This window comes from Rhyacophila brunnea, unplaced genomic scaffold (assembly GCF_057557595.1).
Source record: "Rhyacophila brunnea isolate RB1 unplaced genomic scaffold, BYU_Rbru_1.0 scaffold_11, whole genome shotgun sequence".
Classification (NCBI taxonomy): Eukaryota; Metazoa; Arthropoda; class Insecta; order Trichoptera; family Rhyacophilidae; genus Rhyacophila; species Rhyacophila brunnea.
Window position 1 is genome coordinate 23,924,178 of NW_028232763.1, and position 19,970 is coordinate 23,944,147.

General features: G+C 33.0%; 1 protein-coding gene across 1 annotated transcript in view; it reads right to left on the reverse strand.

The window, feature by feature from the left end:
* Nucleotides 1–19,970, reverse strand: part of LOC147078505 (opioid-binding protein/cell adhesion molecule-like) — a 439,789-nt gene that overhangs the window by 96,539 nt on the left and 323,280 nt on the right. The window contains exon 3 of the mRNA XM_085957293.1: nt 3,678–3,867. Within this exon, the coding sequence (XP_085813419.1) occupies nt 3,678–3,867 (190 nt within the window). The remainder of the gene's footprint in view (nt 1–3,677; nt 3,868–19,970) is intronic.

A 19,970-nucleotide genomic window follows, 5' to 3' on the forward strand; every position in this document is an offset into this window, starting at 1 on the left:
AATATTAGAAAAAATATAACATAATAATTTATTTATTGCGCAAATTTATTATATTTTTTGCTTGACTGTATAATATACAACATTTATTATAATAATTCAAAATTTTAAATTACTTGATACTTTCACGTTATAATCTGAATAATTTGTAAACATGTTTAAAAAATCAATACTACACACATATGCTACTACTACTTCAATAGCTGCTTGCCATGATTCAATTACTACAAGTAAAACACACCACATGATGCTGCATACCATACCATTACAACCGTCGAACAACCCACGTGTCAACGATCGGAAAATATGAAACTAGTGGTCATTGTTTGGCAGCTCATCTGCATGTGTAAATTGATTTAGCGTGAGGATGGATCAGCAAACTGGCCACTTTTACGCTTTGAGTATCGCCAGTAATTATATCGTTCTTGTGCTTTCCGCGCAACTGCATCCCTGTCGACCACAGAAAATCACACTTTGTTTAAACAAATTATAATCTATATCAGAATTGGCGAACGTTTTTACGTACGCGTGCCAAATTTTCCCAATTATAATTTTTTGTCTGACGTGCCGAGCAGTTTTTCAAAGGGAAACAAATGTTATTATAATTCAATTAAAAATGTTCAAAAACTACAATTGGGTTCTTTATTATTACGTAATACCTTGTTTGGTTATTTTCTCACAAATTGACGTCAAAATTGTTTCGATCAGATGAGGGATTCTCTCGCCACAGTGTCTCAAGCATTATTAAATGAGTGTAAATCGATCAACATCGGAGGCGGCCCTAACCCTGATGAGGTCAGTGCGATAATATTATCTGTGACGCATAAAACCTAAGTATCGACCTATGCAATTTAAATTAAACGTAACGCTTGTTCTTAAAGAGTATCTGCCTATACAATGCGATCTGTCATGTATGTATGAATTTCGTCGTTTCCGTTTACCTGGTAAATATATTATTAAAATTGTAATAATTTTAAAATTATTATATCTATTTTTTTCTCTTTAACTTAAAATATTTGCGTGCACGCACAATCATCTTGCGAGTCATAGGTTCGCCATCATTGATCTTTATGCTTCAAATGTTTCAATTCCTTAATATATTATATTATATAATTTAACATTTTCCAAAAAAAAAGACTGAAATGCGTAGATTTAATTTTAAAAACGATTGCAGATGAACAAAACAAACGAAAACAGTGTTACTGTCATTTGCAATACGCAAATAAAAAAGTACCTAGTAATTAATTCAATTATATGTGCATCAATATAAATTTTGGTTCCTTAAAATAATTGGAAAACATTGTGAAGCATGCAAAAGATTTATAGGAAGATTTTAGAAGATAATTTACCCTTTAATCATTATTTAGAGCCGAGCCACACCGGGAGACTCTGGTCTCGAGACCAGTCGCCGAGACCAGACCGATGCATGCAGTTATATGGAGCATGCCATACCTGGTCGCCCAGTAGTCGCGCAAGCAATAAAGTCGGGCGACCAGTAAAATCTCGTTCGTGCGCTCGGTCTGGTCTCCCGGTCTCTCTGGTCTCTCTGGTCGGGCGATCGGTAGCGATGTATGAAAACATATAACTATGTATTGAGCGCTGCCACACTGGGCGACCAGTCGCCGGCAGCCACGCCGCGGATAGAACGTATTTTTGCATACTTGCGTGTACATTCATTATTATTATTATTATTGGCTGCCTCTCTGGTCGCCGGCAAGTCGCCCGAAGAGACCAGTTGCGCGACTGGTCTCGCGACCAGAGTCCCCCGGTGTGGCTCGACACTTGTAAAAATATTACTTATCTTATTATGTAACTCATTTAAAAATTGTTGATGGAATTAGGTACCTACCAAATTTCTATGGAGACTTAAATCAATATTTTTATATTATTTTTTACAAAAAGCATATTCCTAAATTATAAATGGCCGTATAAAGTTCCTAATAATAATTAACAAGATTTAGATTCAACAATTTAGATATTGTATATAGATGGGTTTCCAACTAGTTTATAATATTAAAAGACTGGACATAACATATTGCATGTAAATAAAAGACAATCAAGAAAATATTACATTTTAAGCATCGAACGTTATACCCCAAAGTACATACAGCGTACGTTGTGGAAAAACTTCATTAGAGTATTTTGGATCCTAAATGTATCGTTTAACTCTGTTGTTCTCATATGAAAAGAACTGTCTGGCCTGAATTAGATGTAGAGCGATATTATTGCCAAACATTTTGTATACTACCAAAGACATTTAGAGAGATGTTATCTTATCAATCTACGGTTTATTGTATAATATAAACTAAGTATATTAATTTTTGTTAGTCAATATTTTCAGTGTGTAATATTTCTAAATGTCAGAATAAATTTATAAAATAAATACTTTATCTATTATTTTGTGAATTTGTTTTTTAAATCAACAAGCGACACGAATGTGCCTAAAGTTAATTGGTATATAATAATTCTTTGGTTGCAGGGTAGTTTTTAATTCGCGTTTAATTTAAAAATTGAGATTTTAATACCAATCTGTGTAAAGAATTGTGCTCTTTTTTATATTATAGATTTTGTCATAAAAAATAGAATTTTGTATAGAAATTGAAATAGAAAACAGTATTTTGAAAAGTGTGTTTTTTAAAAAAAATATTTCAAAACCGATTATCTCAGCTGCAACCTAACTGATTTAAGCACTTTTATTCCGAAATCTGACTTGTAATGGTCAATTTGATCTTGTCGGAATAAACGAAACAAGTTAAACATTATCTTTGGCACTATGCGCTATGGTGAGTACCAATGGCAAATAGGTACACATTGATAACAAATACGGATAATTCTTGTTTATATAGGCATAGTGCCTGAAGATGCCGAAAGACGAAAACCGGGTCGCAAAAAATGACTCAAATGAAATACTAAACTTAAATCAACTATAATTGAAATTCCATAAAGTACCCTTAATCGATAGTACTTATTAATTTTCAATCAAGTTTTGTTGAACTGTTTTTTACGTAGTATTTTTTAAACGTCGTATTATATAAATTCATAAAGTTATATACACACCATAATCATAAAGTTAAGTAAAGCATCTATTGAAAGAACATATTAATTTTATTACGTACCTACTATTAATTTTCGATGGGGGTATTAAAGAAAGAAATGTAATATGGGAATAAAGGAAAATTATGACATTATATTTGTATGTCGAAATTGTATTTGACATCGTCCGTACTCAGTGGTCCAACATCCCACAGGAAAATAACATAAAAACAAACGATATTATCTAAGACCAATGTGTGTTTAAAAAAAATCGGCGATATGTGCCTACCACCAGATAGCACTCACAAGTCATTTATTATTTTGTATGAAAATGGCTGACAGCTGAGTGCAAGTTATACGCAATCGATTGCTGTGAATTGTAGATGACCTAGTCAGTCATATAGAAAAAAGAACAAGTTGATGTAAATAAAAAAAATGATATTCCAGAAATATTGTATTGTATTGGATTAATATTAAAATTGTTAAATTATTATGTCTCTCAGTATGTTTGTTTCCTGTATATATCAGCAATTAAAAACATCCAACTAATATGTCGAATTTCTATTAATATTACGTAGATATAAAAGTGATTGGTATATAATTATAAAGTTTCAATATAATCTTATAGTGAATATGCATTTGCTTACCGTTGACAATCATTTTGAAGGTCTGATTGTAGTCCACGCTGTCTGAGACGCAAGTCCAGATCCCGCGGTCATCCTGGTTGATATTGGTGAAGACGAGGGATTTCTGGTCCTGTAGTGCTGATGTTGACTCCACGTGCACTCGTCCTTTCACGTCTGATATCGGTTTGCCAGCAGGGTTCAGCCAATTTAACTGAAAACAAATAATAAAATATATCAACCCTGTTTCGTGATGCTACCGTTTTATCCAATGTTCTGCAGTACATTATATTGTCATACTAATAATATTTACAACATATTGGAAAAAAACTCGTCTTGGATTCTTAATATTATATTGTGGGACAAGTACCTACATAATATAAAATTATTGTAACTAAAAATGTTTAAAGTGTTTGTTACTTCCAATATCTTTTTTTTGAATTATTAATAAACATGTCCTTGCTTTTTCGTACAAGGTGGTTGTAAGTAATTTTGAACAATCACAAACACCCAGGTTTTGAGAAAAACACATAAATATTGTGTCCTCACCGGGAATCGAACCCAGAACTCTCGGGTGGAAGGTCAGCGCCTTACCCACTGTACCACGAGAGCGGCCTATTTCTCATACCGTGCCATTACGTCTACAATAAATGAACCGTAAAAATAATTATTAATATTAAAAGACATTAAAGTTTTTTTTAAGTTGTTTCAAATTAATAAAATCTGTTTCTTCTTGCTACAACCTTCTGTATATCTAGCTTTCCATCAGAAGCTTCCTCCATTTAATTCCCTCCATTGGACTCCCAGTCTTAAAATCCGACTGAACACTATCCTTCCATCTTGTACGAGATTGATCAGCTTATCGTTTGTTTTTTAGTTGTTTGTTTATTTTAAGTTTGTATGGAATTAATTAGGACTTGAAATCTACCCAAATATCAGTCATGTAAAACTAAAATTCGCATATATAAAGCATTGCCTAGTGAAATGTCGGTAAGAAACGTCGACGATCGCCATTGACTCTCATAAAGTGTTGGAAAGAAACATCTTCAGTAAAGTATTTGGCCCAATTTGTGAAACTGTGCGCCTTATAACCATGTGGTGAGCAAAACCTGATCAAATTTATCAATATTGATTTACAATAGACTGGACAGCTCCCTTGAAAATTTTGCTTGATGAAACCAGGGCCCATTCTGGACTGTAAAAATATGATAATAATAATATTATAAGCCATTCACTCAACTATATAATATAATATAGGGTTAAAATTGAAAGGAGGTGGGAGAATTACAAAATCGTCAATCTCGAGTCAAAATCGAGTTATATTTAGACCGCTCAGTTTTGAGACCTTGGATTTATTATCCAAAATATCTGTGATCATCAATAACTCAAAAATTGTAGAATTGAAACATTTACTAACTAAATTACCAATCGTATGGTAGTAAATTATATTAGTATCGCTAAAAATTAGCGTAGTAAATTAATACAATAAACTCAATATTGTAATCATATTATAGAAATATATTTACTCAAATTTACAAAATACGGTAGATATACCTTTTAGAAAACGTTTGTTCGATTATTGAATATAATATAATGACTTAATATTACTGATAAACAAAATTTGAAATTGATTACATAAAGACGGAACTGTAATCAATTACATAGTTAAATTTTGAATACTTTCTAAAAATAGATTATTTACACATCACTTGACACCAACAATGAAAAAAACAAAAGACACACGATAAAGTTACAGAATGGTAGAATGTCGTTTGCTGTCTATGAATATTCGGGACCTCCTCTATGGAGTGAGCTATCGAAGAAATATCATCACTCGTACGCTACAATCTTATAAAAACATCACACATTTTATCTGGAGCATCTTCATGGCAGACTCAATCGATGTGGCAAAATAAACTCACTTTACGTCGCAAGGAAAGAGACGGGCTTTGGTATTTCATCTCTATCTTTGTGGCATCTAATAAGATGTGGCATGTCAGTGACTCGGGGTTTCCGTAGGATTTTATTGTGACATAGAGTGGGGAAGTGAAGGGTCTAAGAAGTAGGATAAATCCCATTACTTAAAGGGGTTAGTAAAACTTCGAGTCGTAAAGTTATTTGCGAAATAATTGTTTTTTTTATCGGCAACTTTGTTGGGAGCGATCACCGAGAATGAAAACAGCGTCATCATCAACTGCTATTTATCGTACAAAAACTAAATTAATAAAAAAAGAAAATTACTATAACCATTAATACAGTATGAAGCTATTTTTTTATTATTACTTACGCGGCGTCTTACGTGGGCGAATTCAATGCGAATGCGACGCGACGCGGTGCGGCACGAAAATATCAAACAGTCAACGCCACCTGTAGTGGCCTATTTGCAGATAATACCCGGCGAGCGGTGCGAAGCGGTGTAGGCGTCGCCAGGGTAACAATTTTATAATAAACATAGGAGGTAATTATTTACATACATCTAAATATTTCTAGGCGTTACCATGGTAATAAACAAATTGTATAAATGTGCGATGGTGACAGCTGGTGACTCAGGTACACGTAGGACAACGATGCCGCTTCACATCGTTTTGGATCATATCTTGTTGTTGTTGTGGTATGTTTGGCGTGTAGGGCACCGGGGCAAGCCCCATATCCCTTTCATCTGTATGATGGCGTGTGATGGAAGTCTCCTCCCTTGCGGGTTTTTCTGTAATGTCTGCATCATGGCTTGTTGGTTTGAATTAAAATAGTGTTTCTTTTTCTTCTTTCTTCTTTCTTCACTCTTGTCGGCGCTCGTTCGTTTCTATCTATCTTGGTCTGGATCTAGGTCCTTTTGCTGGTTAGTCTTTTCATGAGTTCGTTGGCGATATCGATGGCATTCTTGAGCGCCATCAGCGCTTCATTGATTTGGTCTGGCTCCGAGTTTCTGGTGGTGGTATTCATCCAAGCTGGTCTGAATGTGTTTTGCGGTTCTTCGCGTTGTCTGGGCTGTTGTTGAAATTGCTTGTCGGCGTTTGTAAACGCATATCTGGCGTGTTTGGGGTGCCTTGGGCATCCTCTGTAGTTGGCCGGGTGTGGGCCACCACAGTTGGCGCATTTGGCGGGATCGGTCGTATTTTTCTTCTTGCAGTCCGAGGTGAGGTGTTCGCCGGCACATCGGACGCACATCGGAGTTGCGTGGCAGCAGGAGGCGGAGTGGGCAAAGCCCTGGCAGCGATGACACTGTCCATCCGCCGTTCTTCTGCGCAGCGGCTCCACCTGGATGGATAATCCGAAGATGGAGGTGAGCTTGAAGATATTCTTGGCGTCGCCGCTCTTCTCGACGTCGAGGAGAATCAGCGGGATCTGTTTCTTCTGGCTCCCTTGGGTCATCCTGAAGGCGTTCTTGATCGGGTATCCCAGTGTAATGAGTTCACTGCGAATTTCTTCGGCAGTCGTCTCTTCAGGGATACCTCTGATCACTATTTTTAGCGGTTTTTCCTCATGGAGGTTATATGAATGGTACTCAGTCTTGTCTGCGTCCAGGATCCGTACTGCTAGCCTGTAGGGATCATATCTATAGATAACAGACGTATATAATCTTTCATTATTATTATCCTAAGAGATTTTGGAAAATACACCAACAGCTCATTTAAGCGACATTTTATTGTTATTTTTACATCTTCACTTCGAAATGTGCGCTACCGATTCATCTACCGTTTGAATTGACCACATTTCACAAATTTTCAATGATTTTACAGGTACGTGACGTTTATAACTGATATTTTCTCATACAGCGTATACAATTCGCCATACTTCTTTTAACATACAGCAGAATGACGTCTTTGTCGCTTAAGACCTTCTAATCCTTTATTTGACAAACGGATTCGATTATTTTTATTCAAATATCGTAATGTAGGCATTGGCGCACTTTTTTCCGGTGAAAAAACCATAATTTTGGTACAATTTAATACCTATAATATCTTTTGACAGCGGGGTACGCCACTGACGGCCATTTCATAGATAATGTGATATTCCAAATTTGATTTTTTTAAAATACTTTGTGGCTGTTCACCCACTATTTTTGTTATTGAATAATTACCTAGGCTACTAATTTCCATACTAAAAAAGTTGCCATTGCAAACAATGAAAGAAATTAATACGAATTGTTATAGTTATCAAAATGTGTGATATTGTATAATATCTACCTATTTTTTTCGTCCCTATCATCATCAATCTTGACCTATACACTGCTGGATGAAGGCCTCCTCAGCCTTATTCTACTCCTTACTTACACATGAATTGTTATATTTATCAAAATCAGTGATATAATATTATTATCTACCTATCTATATATAATGCCATTATTATCACAAGCCTCAATAAATCCACTGCTGGATGAAGGCCTCTCTACGTTGATTGTATTCTTGACAGTATTGAATTTCTAATGTTATTTATCTACATATTCATATCGTCATCATAATCATCATCATCATCATCAACTAGGATCAATCCACTACTGGATGAAGGGTTCCGCAATCTGATTCTACTACTATCGGTTTAACGAATTTGTGATATTATACCTATTTCTATCATTCTTATATCATCGACCTGAACCAATCCACTGCTGGATAATGGCCTCCCTAGCCCGGTTCTACTCCTTTCTGTCATATGAATTGCTGTATTTATCAAAATCGGTGATAATATATTTAAAAACATATTCATATCGTCATCATCATCATCAACCAGGATCCATCCACTGCTTAATAAAGACCTCCCTAGCCTGATTCTACTCCTTTTGTCATATGAATGTATGTATTTATCAAAATCGGTGATATTATATGTATCTACACATTCATATCGTCATCATCGTCATCATCATCATTATCATATACCTGAACCAATCCACTGCTTAATAAAGACCCCCTTAGCCTAATTCTCCTCCTTTCTGTCATATGAATTTCTGTATTTATCAAAATCGGTGATATTATATTTATCTACATATTCATATCGTCATCATCATCATCATCATCGACCTGAACCAATCGATTTGAAACAATCCACTGCTTAATAAAGACCTCCGTAGCCTGATTCTACTCCTTTCTGTGATATGAATTTCTGTATTTATCAAAATCGGTGATATTACATTTGTCTACATATTCATATCGTCATCATCATCAACCAGGATCAATTCACTGCTGGATGAAGAGTTTCGCAACCTGATTCTACTACTATATTATACCTATTTCTATCGTCCTTATCATCATTGACCTGAACCCATCTTTTGCTGGATAAAGGCCTCCCATGCCTGATTCTACTCCTTTCTGTCATTTGAATTGCTGTATTTATCAAAATCGGTGATAATATATTATATCTATTTATATTTCCATTATCATTATGAACCTGAATCAATCCACCGGTAGATGAAGGCCTCTCTAAGTTGTTTGAATTTCTGTCGGTCATATTATGAATTACTATATTTATCAAAATTGCTGATATTATATTTTCCCATTCATAATATCGTCATTATCATCATCAACCAAGATTAATCCACTGCTGGATGAAGGTTATCCCAACCTAATTCTACTCTTCTTGGTCATATAAACTGCAATATTTTTTTAAATTTGTGATTTTATATACCTACCCATTTATATTGTCATTATCGTCATCAACCTGTATCAATCCACTGCTGGATGAAGGCCTTTTTAAGCTGATTCCACATCTTTAGGTCTTATAAATTCCTATTCTTATCAGATATAATATGTATTACTTCATTATTTATCAACATTTGTCTCGATATGAATGTCCCGAACCGGGAAACTATATTGTTTAAGGTTAATTTTTAAAACAAAATATGATTTTTAAAATATTATTCTGTGGCTCCAAGCATTTATTTTTTATAGACAATGAAACAAAATAATGTTTAAATTTATTTTTTATGCTGCTAACCTTTTTCTATTATGTAAATGGGACCCGAAAGAGATTAATATTCGCGTTATATTGGATCGCTATTTATGATAATTACGATTGAGATGTATAACTATTTATCATATTTAAATGCACATACCTACACATATATTGTATTAAAATTAAAATGACAGTGGTAGCAATCGACGATTGCCAGCTGTTTTGCTAGGCTTAGCAGCTTGAAATGGTGTCAGATGATATTGAGAAAGCCAGACTCCAGAATAGACTACGCACATGACTCCAAATTTGTATTTGCAGTGACGACATGCATATCGTAAAACTGACAAATCAGATACATTTTCAATTGTCTGACGTGAATGAAAATCCATCCCGAAGGGAAAACTATGGCGCCGTCTATACACACTTTACAATTATTATATTAAAATCCAACACCGAGTCACTATGATGAAAAGCTGTCTGCAAGACCTAGCGAGACAGACTGGCGAGAGCCAGCTGGCTCAGCTAGTCTCCTATATATTATTATCCTAAGAGATTTTGGAAAATACGTCAACTTTTTTATTTAAATACCACTTTGTTGATTATTAAAGGAATTCACTTCAACTTTTGGAGTCCCGAATCTACTTCCATTTGAATCGGGCACAATCTGATAAAACGCGACACAATCACAGATAATATCGTTTTTAAATAGCGTTTTATATCCGTCACCATGCATTTTCGCTACTTTACTGTCTATCTACCGCAAATTGATTATAATGTCGCTTAATACTGTCTGTTTAATCGAAATTTCACAAATCTAAATTAATATTCCACAAAATTATTCAAATCTGTAAGCAGGACATTGGCGTGCTATAAGAAATAATTACATATTTCCTCACTAATTACTACGAAAATATAATTTAAAAACACGACACTGCTTTTTATCTGTCAAACTAATGATTGTCATTTGTTTTCTTTCGCTTATTTAGTTGACGTGTCAGAATATTTTCAAATTTAGAATTTGTGAAAATCCTGGAAAATATCGAACAGTAATGTGACATTTCAAATAGCATAGACATTTATTGCAATATTATATGTGTATTCATTGCCAATAGTAATAATGGAGAATTTAAAACTACTATCAATGAATAATGATTTCAGATACCTTGATTATCCTGATATATTATGTAATAGTATTCTTTTTACATTTAGGTAGGTAGGTAAATGAAATACATGTCACGTTTATTACAAATTATATTTAATTCGCGATGTTATTAATAATTAATAAATTGCAATAGTGTTTCTTCTTATTAATATTGTAAAAATGACATTACGTATCATTGATTCTTTATTACCCGTAACATCGCTTATATCTTATCGGTTATTGGCAAATAATATTCAAATAGTAGTCAATTATTACTATTTTACACCATAATTAGGTAGGTACAGGTTAGTAAGTAGCTACTACTTTTCCATTTTTGTACGTGAAAAAAATAATATCATTTTTATTTCCTCACCCAGATAAATTGTTAAATAATAAATTAAGCATGTTGAGATTTATTCAGTAGTATTATTAAAAACCTACTAATTTTAAAATAAAATAGTATTTTTGCTCCTAAGCAAAGCATATGGACACACCCCTTCAGAGTGGTAATTATTAGTATCTTAAAAGACTTAGTACGAGACATAGTTTTTACATTTCTTCAATCTAATGGGATCTTCCCCCATTAGACAGTAGACTAAGCTTTGTCAGTTATACGTATTTGTTTACATTTAAATAAGACTATAATTTACAGATGGTATTGGTTAGTTTTTAAAATTCAATTATACCCTGGGAACCAAGCCATACTACGCATCTGTCTATGAAATATTTAAAATTATGCCATTAAATCATACATCATTTCAGATATTTAATATCTCATTCGCCGCGGAGTATTTAATTAATATTTAATTACCACATTTAAATAACATATTAAGTATATCTAATGCAGACACAACAGATGTGCTGTAAAGATTTTAATAGATAGAATAATATTTTTAACTACTATTGTTTGGTTGGGGCAGGGTTTAATAAATTATAAAAAAACTAACCAACAACATGTGGAATTATTCCATAGATAACATAATTGAATTCCAAATTTGATTTATTAAAAAACTTCTTTGTGGTTGTTCACGCATTTTTTTTTATTGACCTAGGCTACTAATTTCCATAGATTAATATAGTCATTTTAAACTTACAAAGTTGCCATTGCAAACAATGAAAGAAATTAATACGAATCGTTATAGTAATCAAAATTTGTGATATAGTATAATATAAACCTATTTTTATCGTCCTTATCATCATCAATCTGGACCTATCCACTGCTGGATGAAGGCCTCCTCAGCCTTATTCTACTCCTTACTTACACATGAATTGTGATATTTATCAAAATCAGTGATATTATTTTATCTACCTATCTATATAATATAATGCGTTATTATCACGAGCCTCAATAAATCCACTGCTGGATGAAGGCCTCTCCACGTTGATTGTATTCTTGAAAGTCTTGAATTTCTATATTTATTAAAAATGCTAATGTTATTTATCTACATATTCATATCGTCGTCATCATCATCATCAATCCACTGCTGGATGAAGGGTTCCGTAACGTGATTCTACTACTATCGGTTGAACGAATTTGTGATATTATACCTATTTATATAATCCTTATCATCATCGACCTGAGCCAATCCACTGCTGGATAAAAGCCTCCCTAGCCTGATTCTACTCCTTTCTGTCATTTGAATTGCTGTATTTATCAAAATCGGTGATACTATATTTATCTACATATTCATATCATCATCATCATCATCAAGCAGGATCAATTAACTGCTGGATGAAGGGTTCCGCAACCTGATTCTACTACTATCGGTTTAACGAATTTGTGATATTATACCTATTTCTGTTGTCCTTATCATCATCGACCTGAACCTATCCACTGCCGGATAAAGGCCTTCCTAGCCTGATTCTACTCCTTTCTGTCATTTAATTTGCTGTATTTATTAAAATCGGTGATATTAAATTATATCTATGTATATTGCCTATAAGCCTGAATTAATCCACTGGTGGATGAAGGCCTCTTTAAATTGTTTGCATTTCTGTCGGTTAGATGAATTGCCATATTTATCAAAATTGCTGATATTATATTTACCCATTCAAAATATCGTCATTATCATCATCAACCAAGATCAATCCACTGCTACACGAAGGTTATACCAACATAATTCTACTCTTCTTGGTCATGTAAACTGCTATATTTTTTTTAAATTTGTGATTTTATATACCTACCCATTTATATCGTCATTATCGTCATCAACCTGTATCAATCCACTGCTGGATGAAGGCCTATTTAAGGTGATTCCACATATTTAAATGCACATACCTACACATATATTGTATTAAAATTAAAATGTCAGTGGTAGCAATCGGCGATTGCCAGCTGTTCTGCTAGGCATAGCAGCCTGAAATGGTGTCAGACGATATTGTGAAGGCCAGACTCCAGAATAGACTATGCATATGACTCCAAATTTGTATTGGCAGTGACGACATGAAAATCGTAAAACTGACAAATCAGCGAAATGTCAAACTGTCTGACGTGAATGAAAATCCATCCCGAAGTGAAAATCCAACACCATGTCATTATGACGAAAAGCTGTCGGCAAGACCTAGCGAGACAGACTGGCGAGAGCCAGCTGGCTCAGCTAGTCTCCTATATATTATTATCCTAAGAGATTTTGGAAAATACGTCAACTTTTTTTTGTTGATTATTAAAGGAATTCACTTCAATTTTTAGAGTCCCGAATCTACTTCCATTTGAATTGGGCACAATCTGATAAAACTCGACATAATCACAGATACTATCGTTTTTAAATCGCGTTTTATATCTGTCACCATACATTTTCGCATCTTGCAGTCCGTGTACCTCAAATTGATTATAATGTCGTTTAATACTTTTTATATAATCAATATTGCAAAATATCTAAATTAATATTCCACAAAATTATTCAAATCTGTAAGTAGCACATTGGCGGACTAAGAAATTTAACAAGAATTAAATGCATATTTCCTCTCTAATTATTACGTAAATATAATCCAAAACCACTTCACTGCCACTTATCTGTCAAACTGAAATAATAGATGATCGATTTTCAATTGTTTTCTTTTGTGATATAAACAAGTTCATTTGACGCGGCAGAATTCAAATTTAGAATTTGCAGGAATACCTAATCGAAAAAATGTGACATTTCTATTAGCATTCATTGTTTACGTTAATTACATAATGCATATAATATGTTTAATGTCTCTATAGACGAGCATAAAAACAATAGTCAATTACTTTCAGAAATACGTTTCCTATAGATATATTTTTGTCCATATTTAATTCGAAAAATCCTGCCTGTCACAAATCACACAATGTATTAATAGGTACGTCATTGCTTTGCCTCTTTGCAATATTCGATGAGTTTATTTAAATCCAATAATAATGCCACATTTCAATGATTATCATGGTGATCAAAGATTAAAACTACGTATAAAAATACGATGATTAATCAAATTATCCTAAAAAAATATTGACGGAGCATCATTTTCGGTATGCAATTGCATGCATTTTCATTTTGAACCATAGACAAAATACTTTTATTTTAGCTGTCATATTCAAAGACAACGTAGGTAGGTAAATTAAAAATGACGTTTACTATAGGTAATTAATACACAACGTTTTTATTATTTTATGAATAGATAGTAGTTATATAATGTTGAATTAAATGTTTTATTACACAATATAAGAAAAATGCATGCTTTATAGACAACTAAAAAAGTCAATTATGATCATTTCATCCCATAATCGTACTATGAAGTACCTACGTCATATTATTATCCACTATTTGCATCCATGTGGTTACTATATAGAAGAATTAATATGTGTCACTATGTTTATTAGGATTCTACTGCTGGATGAATGTTATTCAAAAGAAAAATCCATGTTTTATAGACAAATAAAAAAGTCAATTATGATTATTTCATCCCATAATCACACTATGAAGTACCTACATCATATTATCCATTATTTGCATTCATGTGATTACTATAATATAGAAGAATTAATATATGTCACTATGCTTATTAGGATTCAATGCTGGGTGAAGGTTATTCCAATAATCCTCTTGGTCATATGAATTGCTATATCTATCAAAATTGATGAACCTACCCATTTATATCCTCATTATCATCATGAACCAGGATCAATCCACTACTCGATGAAGCCGTCTCAGAACTAATTCTATTCCTCTTTCATATATACATTGCTGCATTTATCAAACATTTTTTTACAATAATAATATATTCATTTCATCGTTATCATAATTAGAACGGATTAATACACTGCTGGATGAAGGCCTCTCTAAGCTGATTCCACTATTTTTTGTTCTATGAATTGAACTGAACCGAATTTGTGAAATTGCGTATTATATGAAATCGGCAAAATTTTGTCAAATTTATGAAAAATGCAAGCCCGTTGCCTTATTCATGAATTAGGCAAATTATCTGCCGAGTGAGTGAATTCGGCAGGGTATAGAATTCTTAAACTGTCAACATGACAGTAGAAAAAGTAAATTTAATACGGATGGTTTTATTAGTTATAATTGGACATAATATAATATTATTATTATTAAGTTAGGTTAGGTTAGGTTTTGTTATTCTGAATTTAACTGAATGTCCATTTTAAGGTAACCTAACAACTGTCAACAAACTATCAAATTTAATCATACTATCACAAACAAACAATCGACCATTGCCTGATACCCAAGCACAAATCAAATCGCGAAAATACCTCAAAATACCTAAAATTCTCCCGTTATCATATTATAGTTCTAGATTTTTTTGGGCATAGTAATTGGAAATGAACGTCATTGTAGTTATTGATTGCTATATTTTTATATAATCAATGACATTTGACATCTGGTTAGTTTGATTAATTGCAAAAAACACTACCGGAGCGCCACTATCTATATTGATCAATGCATGAGCATTTGACACATTTGGTTTAGTTGGAAAAAACACCACTGGAGCGCCAATATCTTATTTGCCCTATGCATGAACTAGGCAGAAAAATTACTGCCGAATTAAGCCACTCGACAGATATTTTGCCTATTTCATGAATAAGGCAACGGGTTTGCATTTTTCATGACATAGGCAAAATTTTGCCGATTTCATGTAGGTAATACGCAATTTCACACATTAGGCGTAACATATACATACACATATCTACCTACATATTTATAATGCCATTATCATAATCAGTTTGGATCAATACATATATAGACGAAGTCCTTTCTAACCCAATTCCTTCCTCTCAGATCTGAGTTTCTTCTTTTATCAACATTTGTTTCGATATGAACGTCCCGCACCGGGAAACATTATATAAAATGTTAATTCAAAATTTGATTTTTTAAAAATTATTCTATAGCTGCAAGCATTTTTTTAAATAATGAAACAAAATAATTTAATAGTTAAAATTTATTTTTTATATGGCTAATCTTCTTCTATTACCTCAAGGGGATACGCGTGAGATTAATATTAACGTTATATTATTGAATCGCAATCAAATTACCTGCTATTCTGTTAGGTCTAGCAGCCTGGGATGGTGAATCTAGAATAGACTCTGCATATGACGCCAAATTTATATCGAAAGTAACGACTTGCAAATTGTAAAAGTGAAAAATCAGCGAAATGTCAAACGGCGCCGTCTCTGCATACTTCACAATTTTATTAAAATCCAATACCATACATTAGGACGCTAAGCTGTCTGCAAGACCTAGCGAGACAGACTGGCGAGAGCCAGCTGGCTCAGCTAGTATATATAGATTCGTAAGTTCCATACGAGAAGATGCCCCCTATAATTGGCACCATCTATTGGCGTGACTAGAAGTTAGCATGACAGAACCATAGATCCGAACCCAAAAAAGTATTTATAATTATAAAAACGAAATTGTGACAAAAATGAATAAAAGTCGAAATTTCAATTCAGATAGGTACACTTTGTTGCAATGATAATCAATAATCATATTGACAAATTATGAGTACCTAACAATATAAATTTATGAGGACATAATTATGTAATTATAATAATAGTAACGCATTCCCACCATGGAAATTATTTGTCAGCACTTCCTGTCAGATTGATGACTTCATTAATTATTTCATATATTGTGTAGCTTGAAGATTTCTTTATAAATTTTCATCGATTGACGATCGACGACATATTGATGTAGATTCTGAAACAATAATTTTAAAATCTACTTAATCTCAAAATATAAAATGACAATGGTCGCCATTTACACTTTTGTAAGAATGGGCAAATATAATATAGACATTTTATATAGGTAGGTACGTAATTTATTCAAACAAATCTTCTTTATATACATACCTATTTTTTATGTTTGCCTTTGTAGATTTGCAAACGTGAAAATTACAGTAGGAAGGTACTATCATTATTTCGATACCACGACTGCAAAGAAATTTCAAGGGGCATTCGATTGTATATACCTATAAACATAATAATATAATAAAAGTAGACTTACCCATTAACTTACTTTATCAGCTATCGGATTGCAAAACCTTTTTATCAATATGGTTTAAAAACGCCGAACAGCAATTAATATTATTCTGACACTTGACACTTGGACGACTGCTTTTGTTTTGAAAATATCATGTAGAATTGACATGAAATTTGAAAAGGCTGATCGAAAGCTCGGATGTTGATAGGCTGGACCATGGGTGAGCTCTGATTGGTCATTGAAATGGCCTTGTATCATGCGACTTCGTGTGTGACCGTGCTGCCATTTATTCTGAAAACTGAGTATTTCTGATGTATTAGGTGGTCACGTTCGCTGTATGGAACTTTCACCCCCCTGATCATATCGCTTCAAACCGCATCCCGATCGCGTTCGCATTGACTTCGCCCACGTAAGACGCCCAGTTAGATACGCTACCAACTGTCAGTAAAGCGGAATCCTATGACTAGTGTACTCAACAAATGTACAAATAATTGTGTATTTGTATAAGTAGTGCATAAATAAATATTTATCACGACTGTTATATTTGGGAAATATTAGTGCTCAAGTCATGAAATTATTCGCTGTTCTTACGTCCGAAAATCAGCGGGAAAAGGCAAGTAGCCAATCTTTGTATAACTACGCCAGTTTCAAGTACATAGGATTCCGCCTTTATACACTATCAAAGTAGATCTTCTTATCAGATTAAATAAAATAAACAGATGTAGTGTTTCTATACAAAAATACTATGAAATAGTATTCCAGAGAACTTCGGCAATTCCGAGAATTTTTACAGCCCGAGCTTTGAGACAGACGGATCTATATTTTACTATTGCATTTTTTCATAACGGGCAATTAATTAATATCGTCCCTCGACTCTTCCAGTCAGTCTAAACGGAATAATTACTAAAAGTTCTCTCTTTATCAGTTGATCTATGATCCGAACTTAACTTTCCATATGTTTTTTTAAGATTATATTCGTGTTTAATGCAATTACTAAAGCATCAGATTTTTTAGATATTATTCTATTTAAAAGTGATTAATCACTAAGCACTAAAGGTTAAATTTGAGTAACAGTTTACACAGCTTCACATAATATAATATAGTGATGTAATTTATTTTGTCTTCTAATAAGTATGTATAATTCTGAGATGGTCCAATAATTTCTTCATTTTCTTTGCCTCACTACTGAAGATGGTGACAACAGAAATTAGAGACCTTCTCAATAATATCGTTCCAACTAAAGCGATCCTGCTCTGATATTGTTGTTTCAGTCATTGTTAATTCAGTTGCTTTCTTCATAATCTTTGCTGAGTATCTGAAAGGCGCGTGTCCTTGTAATCTTCTGTCTTTGCTGGCATCAGAGATAACTCATCTCTTCAGGCTACCCGGATGTTTTCGTACTATGTGACCAAATAATTGGAGAATGAGTTTCTTGCAGTTGGCCGAGAGACGTTTTTTGGTGCTAAGCTCTTCCAGTATGGATACATTTATCCGCCTGGCCTGGCCTGGCCTGGCCATCCACGAAATGCAGAGGATCCTCCGCCAGCACCACATTTCAAACGCGTCAATTTTCTTCTTATCGAATTCTTTAAGCGTCCAGGTATCAACACTTATAGAAAGATTTAAATATTATCGTATTTTTAACTAGGTATGTTTTTATGGGTTTAAAATAAAATTGGTTTCGTACAAAATAAATGAATACTTTCAAAAAATAATAATTTAAAAAGGTTTTATTATGTACTTAAAAAACATTATAAGACATTATTTCCTAAAGGCACGAATGCTTCACAGTAATAAATTTTAATATTATTTGAAAATTACTTTAGCAATTTCAGTGGTTTCAATAATTCCTACTTGATTGATGTATAAAACGGCTCAATTTCGAATGCAAACACACGTGCCTATATGGTAATTTATTTAAAACTAATTTTCTGGCCGAAATATATATCAATATTTTATATTAGTATGGAATACGATATTCAAAATAAAAGTCTATAATATTGTAGACTAGCCGGAAAGCCTAAGTAAGGACGTGCGAAAAATAAACACCTATAATATAATACCGATTGCAACTCGAACTCGCATTCACTGGATTATAACCAATACGCTTTACCAATTATTAAGCAACCTTTATCGTATGTTATCACGAAGAAACTAGCTTTTAAAATTTATAAGTAAATACAAAGCGATTATCTTTTGTGATTTTTAATCAAACTATTAACAATCTTATTAATACTATCGACTGAAGTTACTTGATGGAATTTGAATTTAAATTCTAATGGATTTAAATTTTGTACTATTCTATTTAAGTATGACATAGTACAAAACTTAAATCCATTAGAATATTAATAATCTATTTTGATTCCTAGATGGCATCAAGATCTATTCAAATTTTAGTTCGCTACATTATTAAATCTTGTGTAGGTACTTTACTTATTAATTGAATAGAAAATATTTTATTTCATAATTTAAATACCGACTAGTTAATTATAAGGTATCGTTTTCAATGTCTAAACCAGAGCTAAGAGATAATGGGTTGTGCAAAAGGTCTACTATTATTCCTCATAAAAAGCGTTGGTAATAATTATAACTTGTAGTCTTTGCAAGCTCACATGCTTTGTTTAGCAGGTAATAGAGTCATTCACTTTACACATATTATTATAATATCTACTTAAATATTTTTTGATGTAGAATAAAAGTATTTAAATACTTTTTTCTATACGTTATTCTTGGTATTTGATTGAGTTTTTTTTCAGTATCCCTGAAACTGTGCATTTCTTCGTTATCTGCAACATCAATAATTATTACACAAATAGATTAATTTTGCACATTAAAAGACAA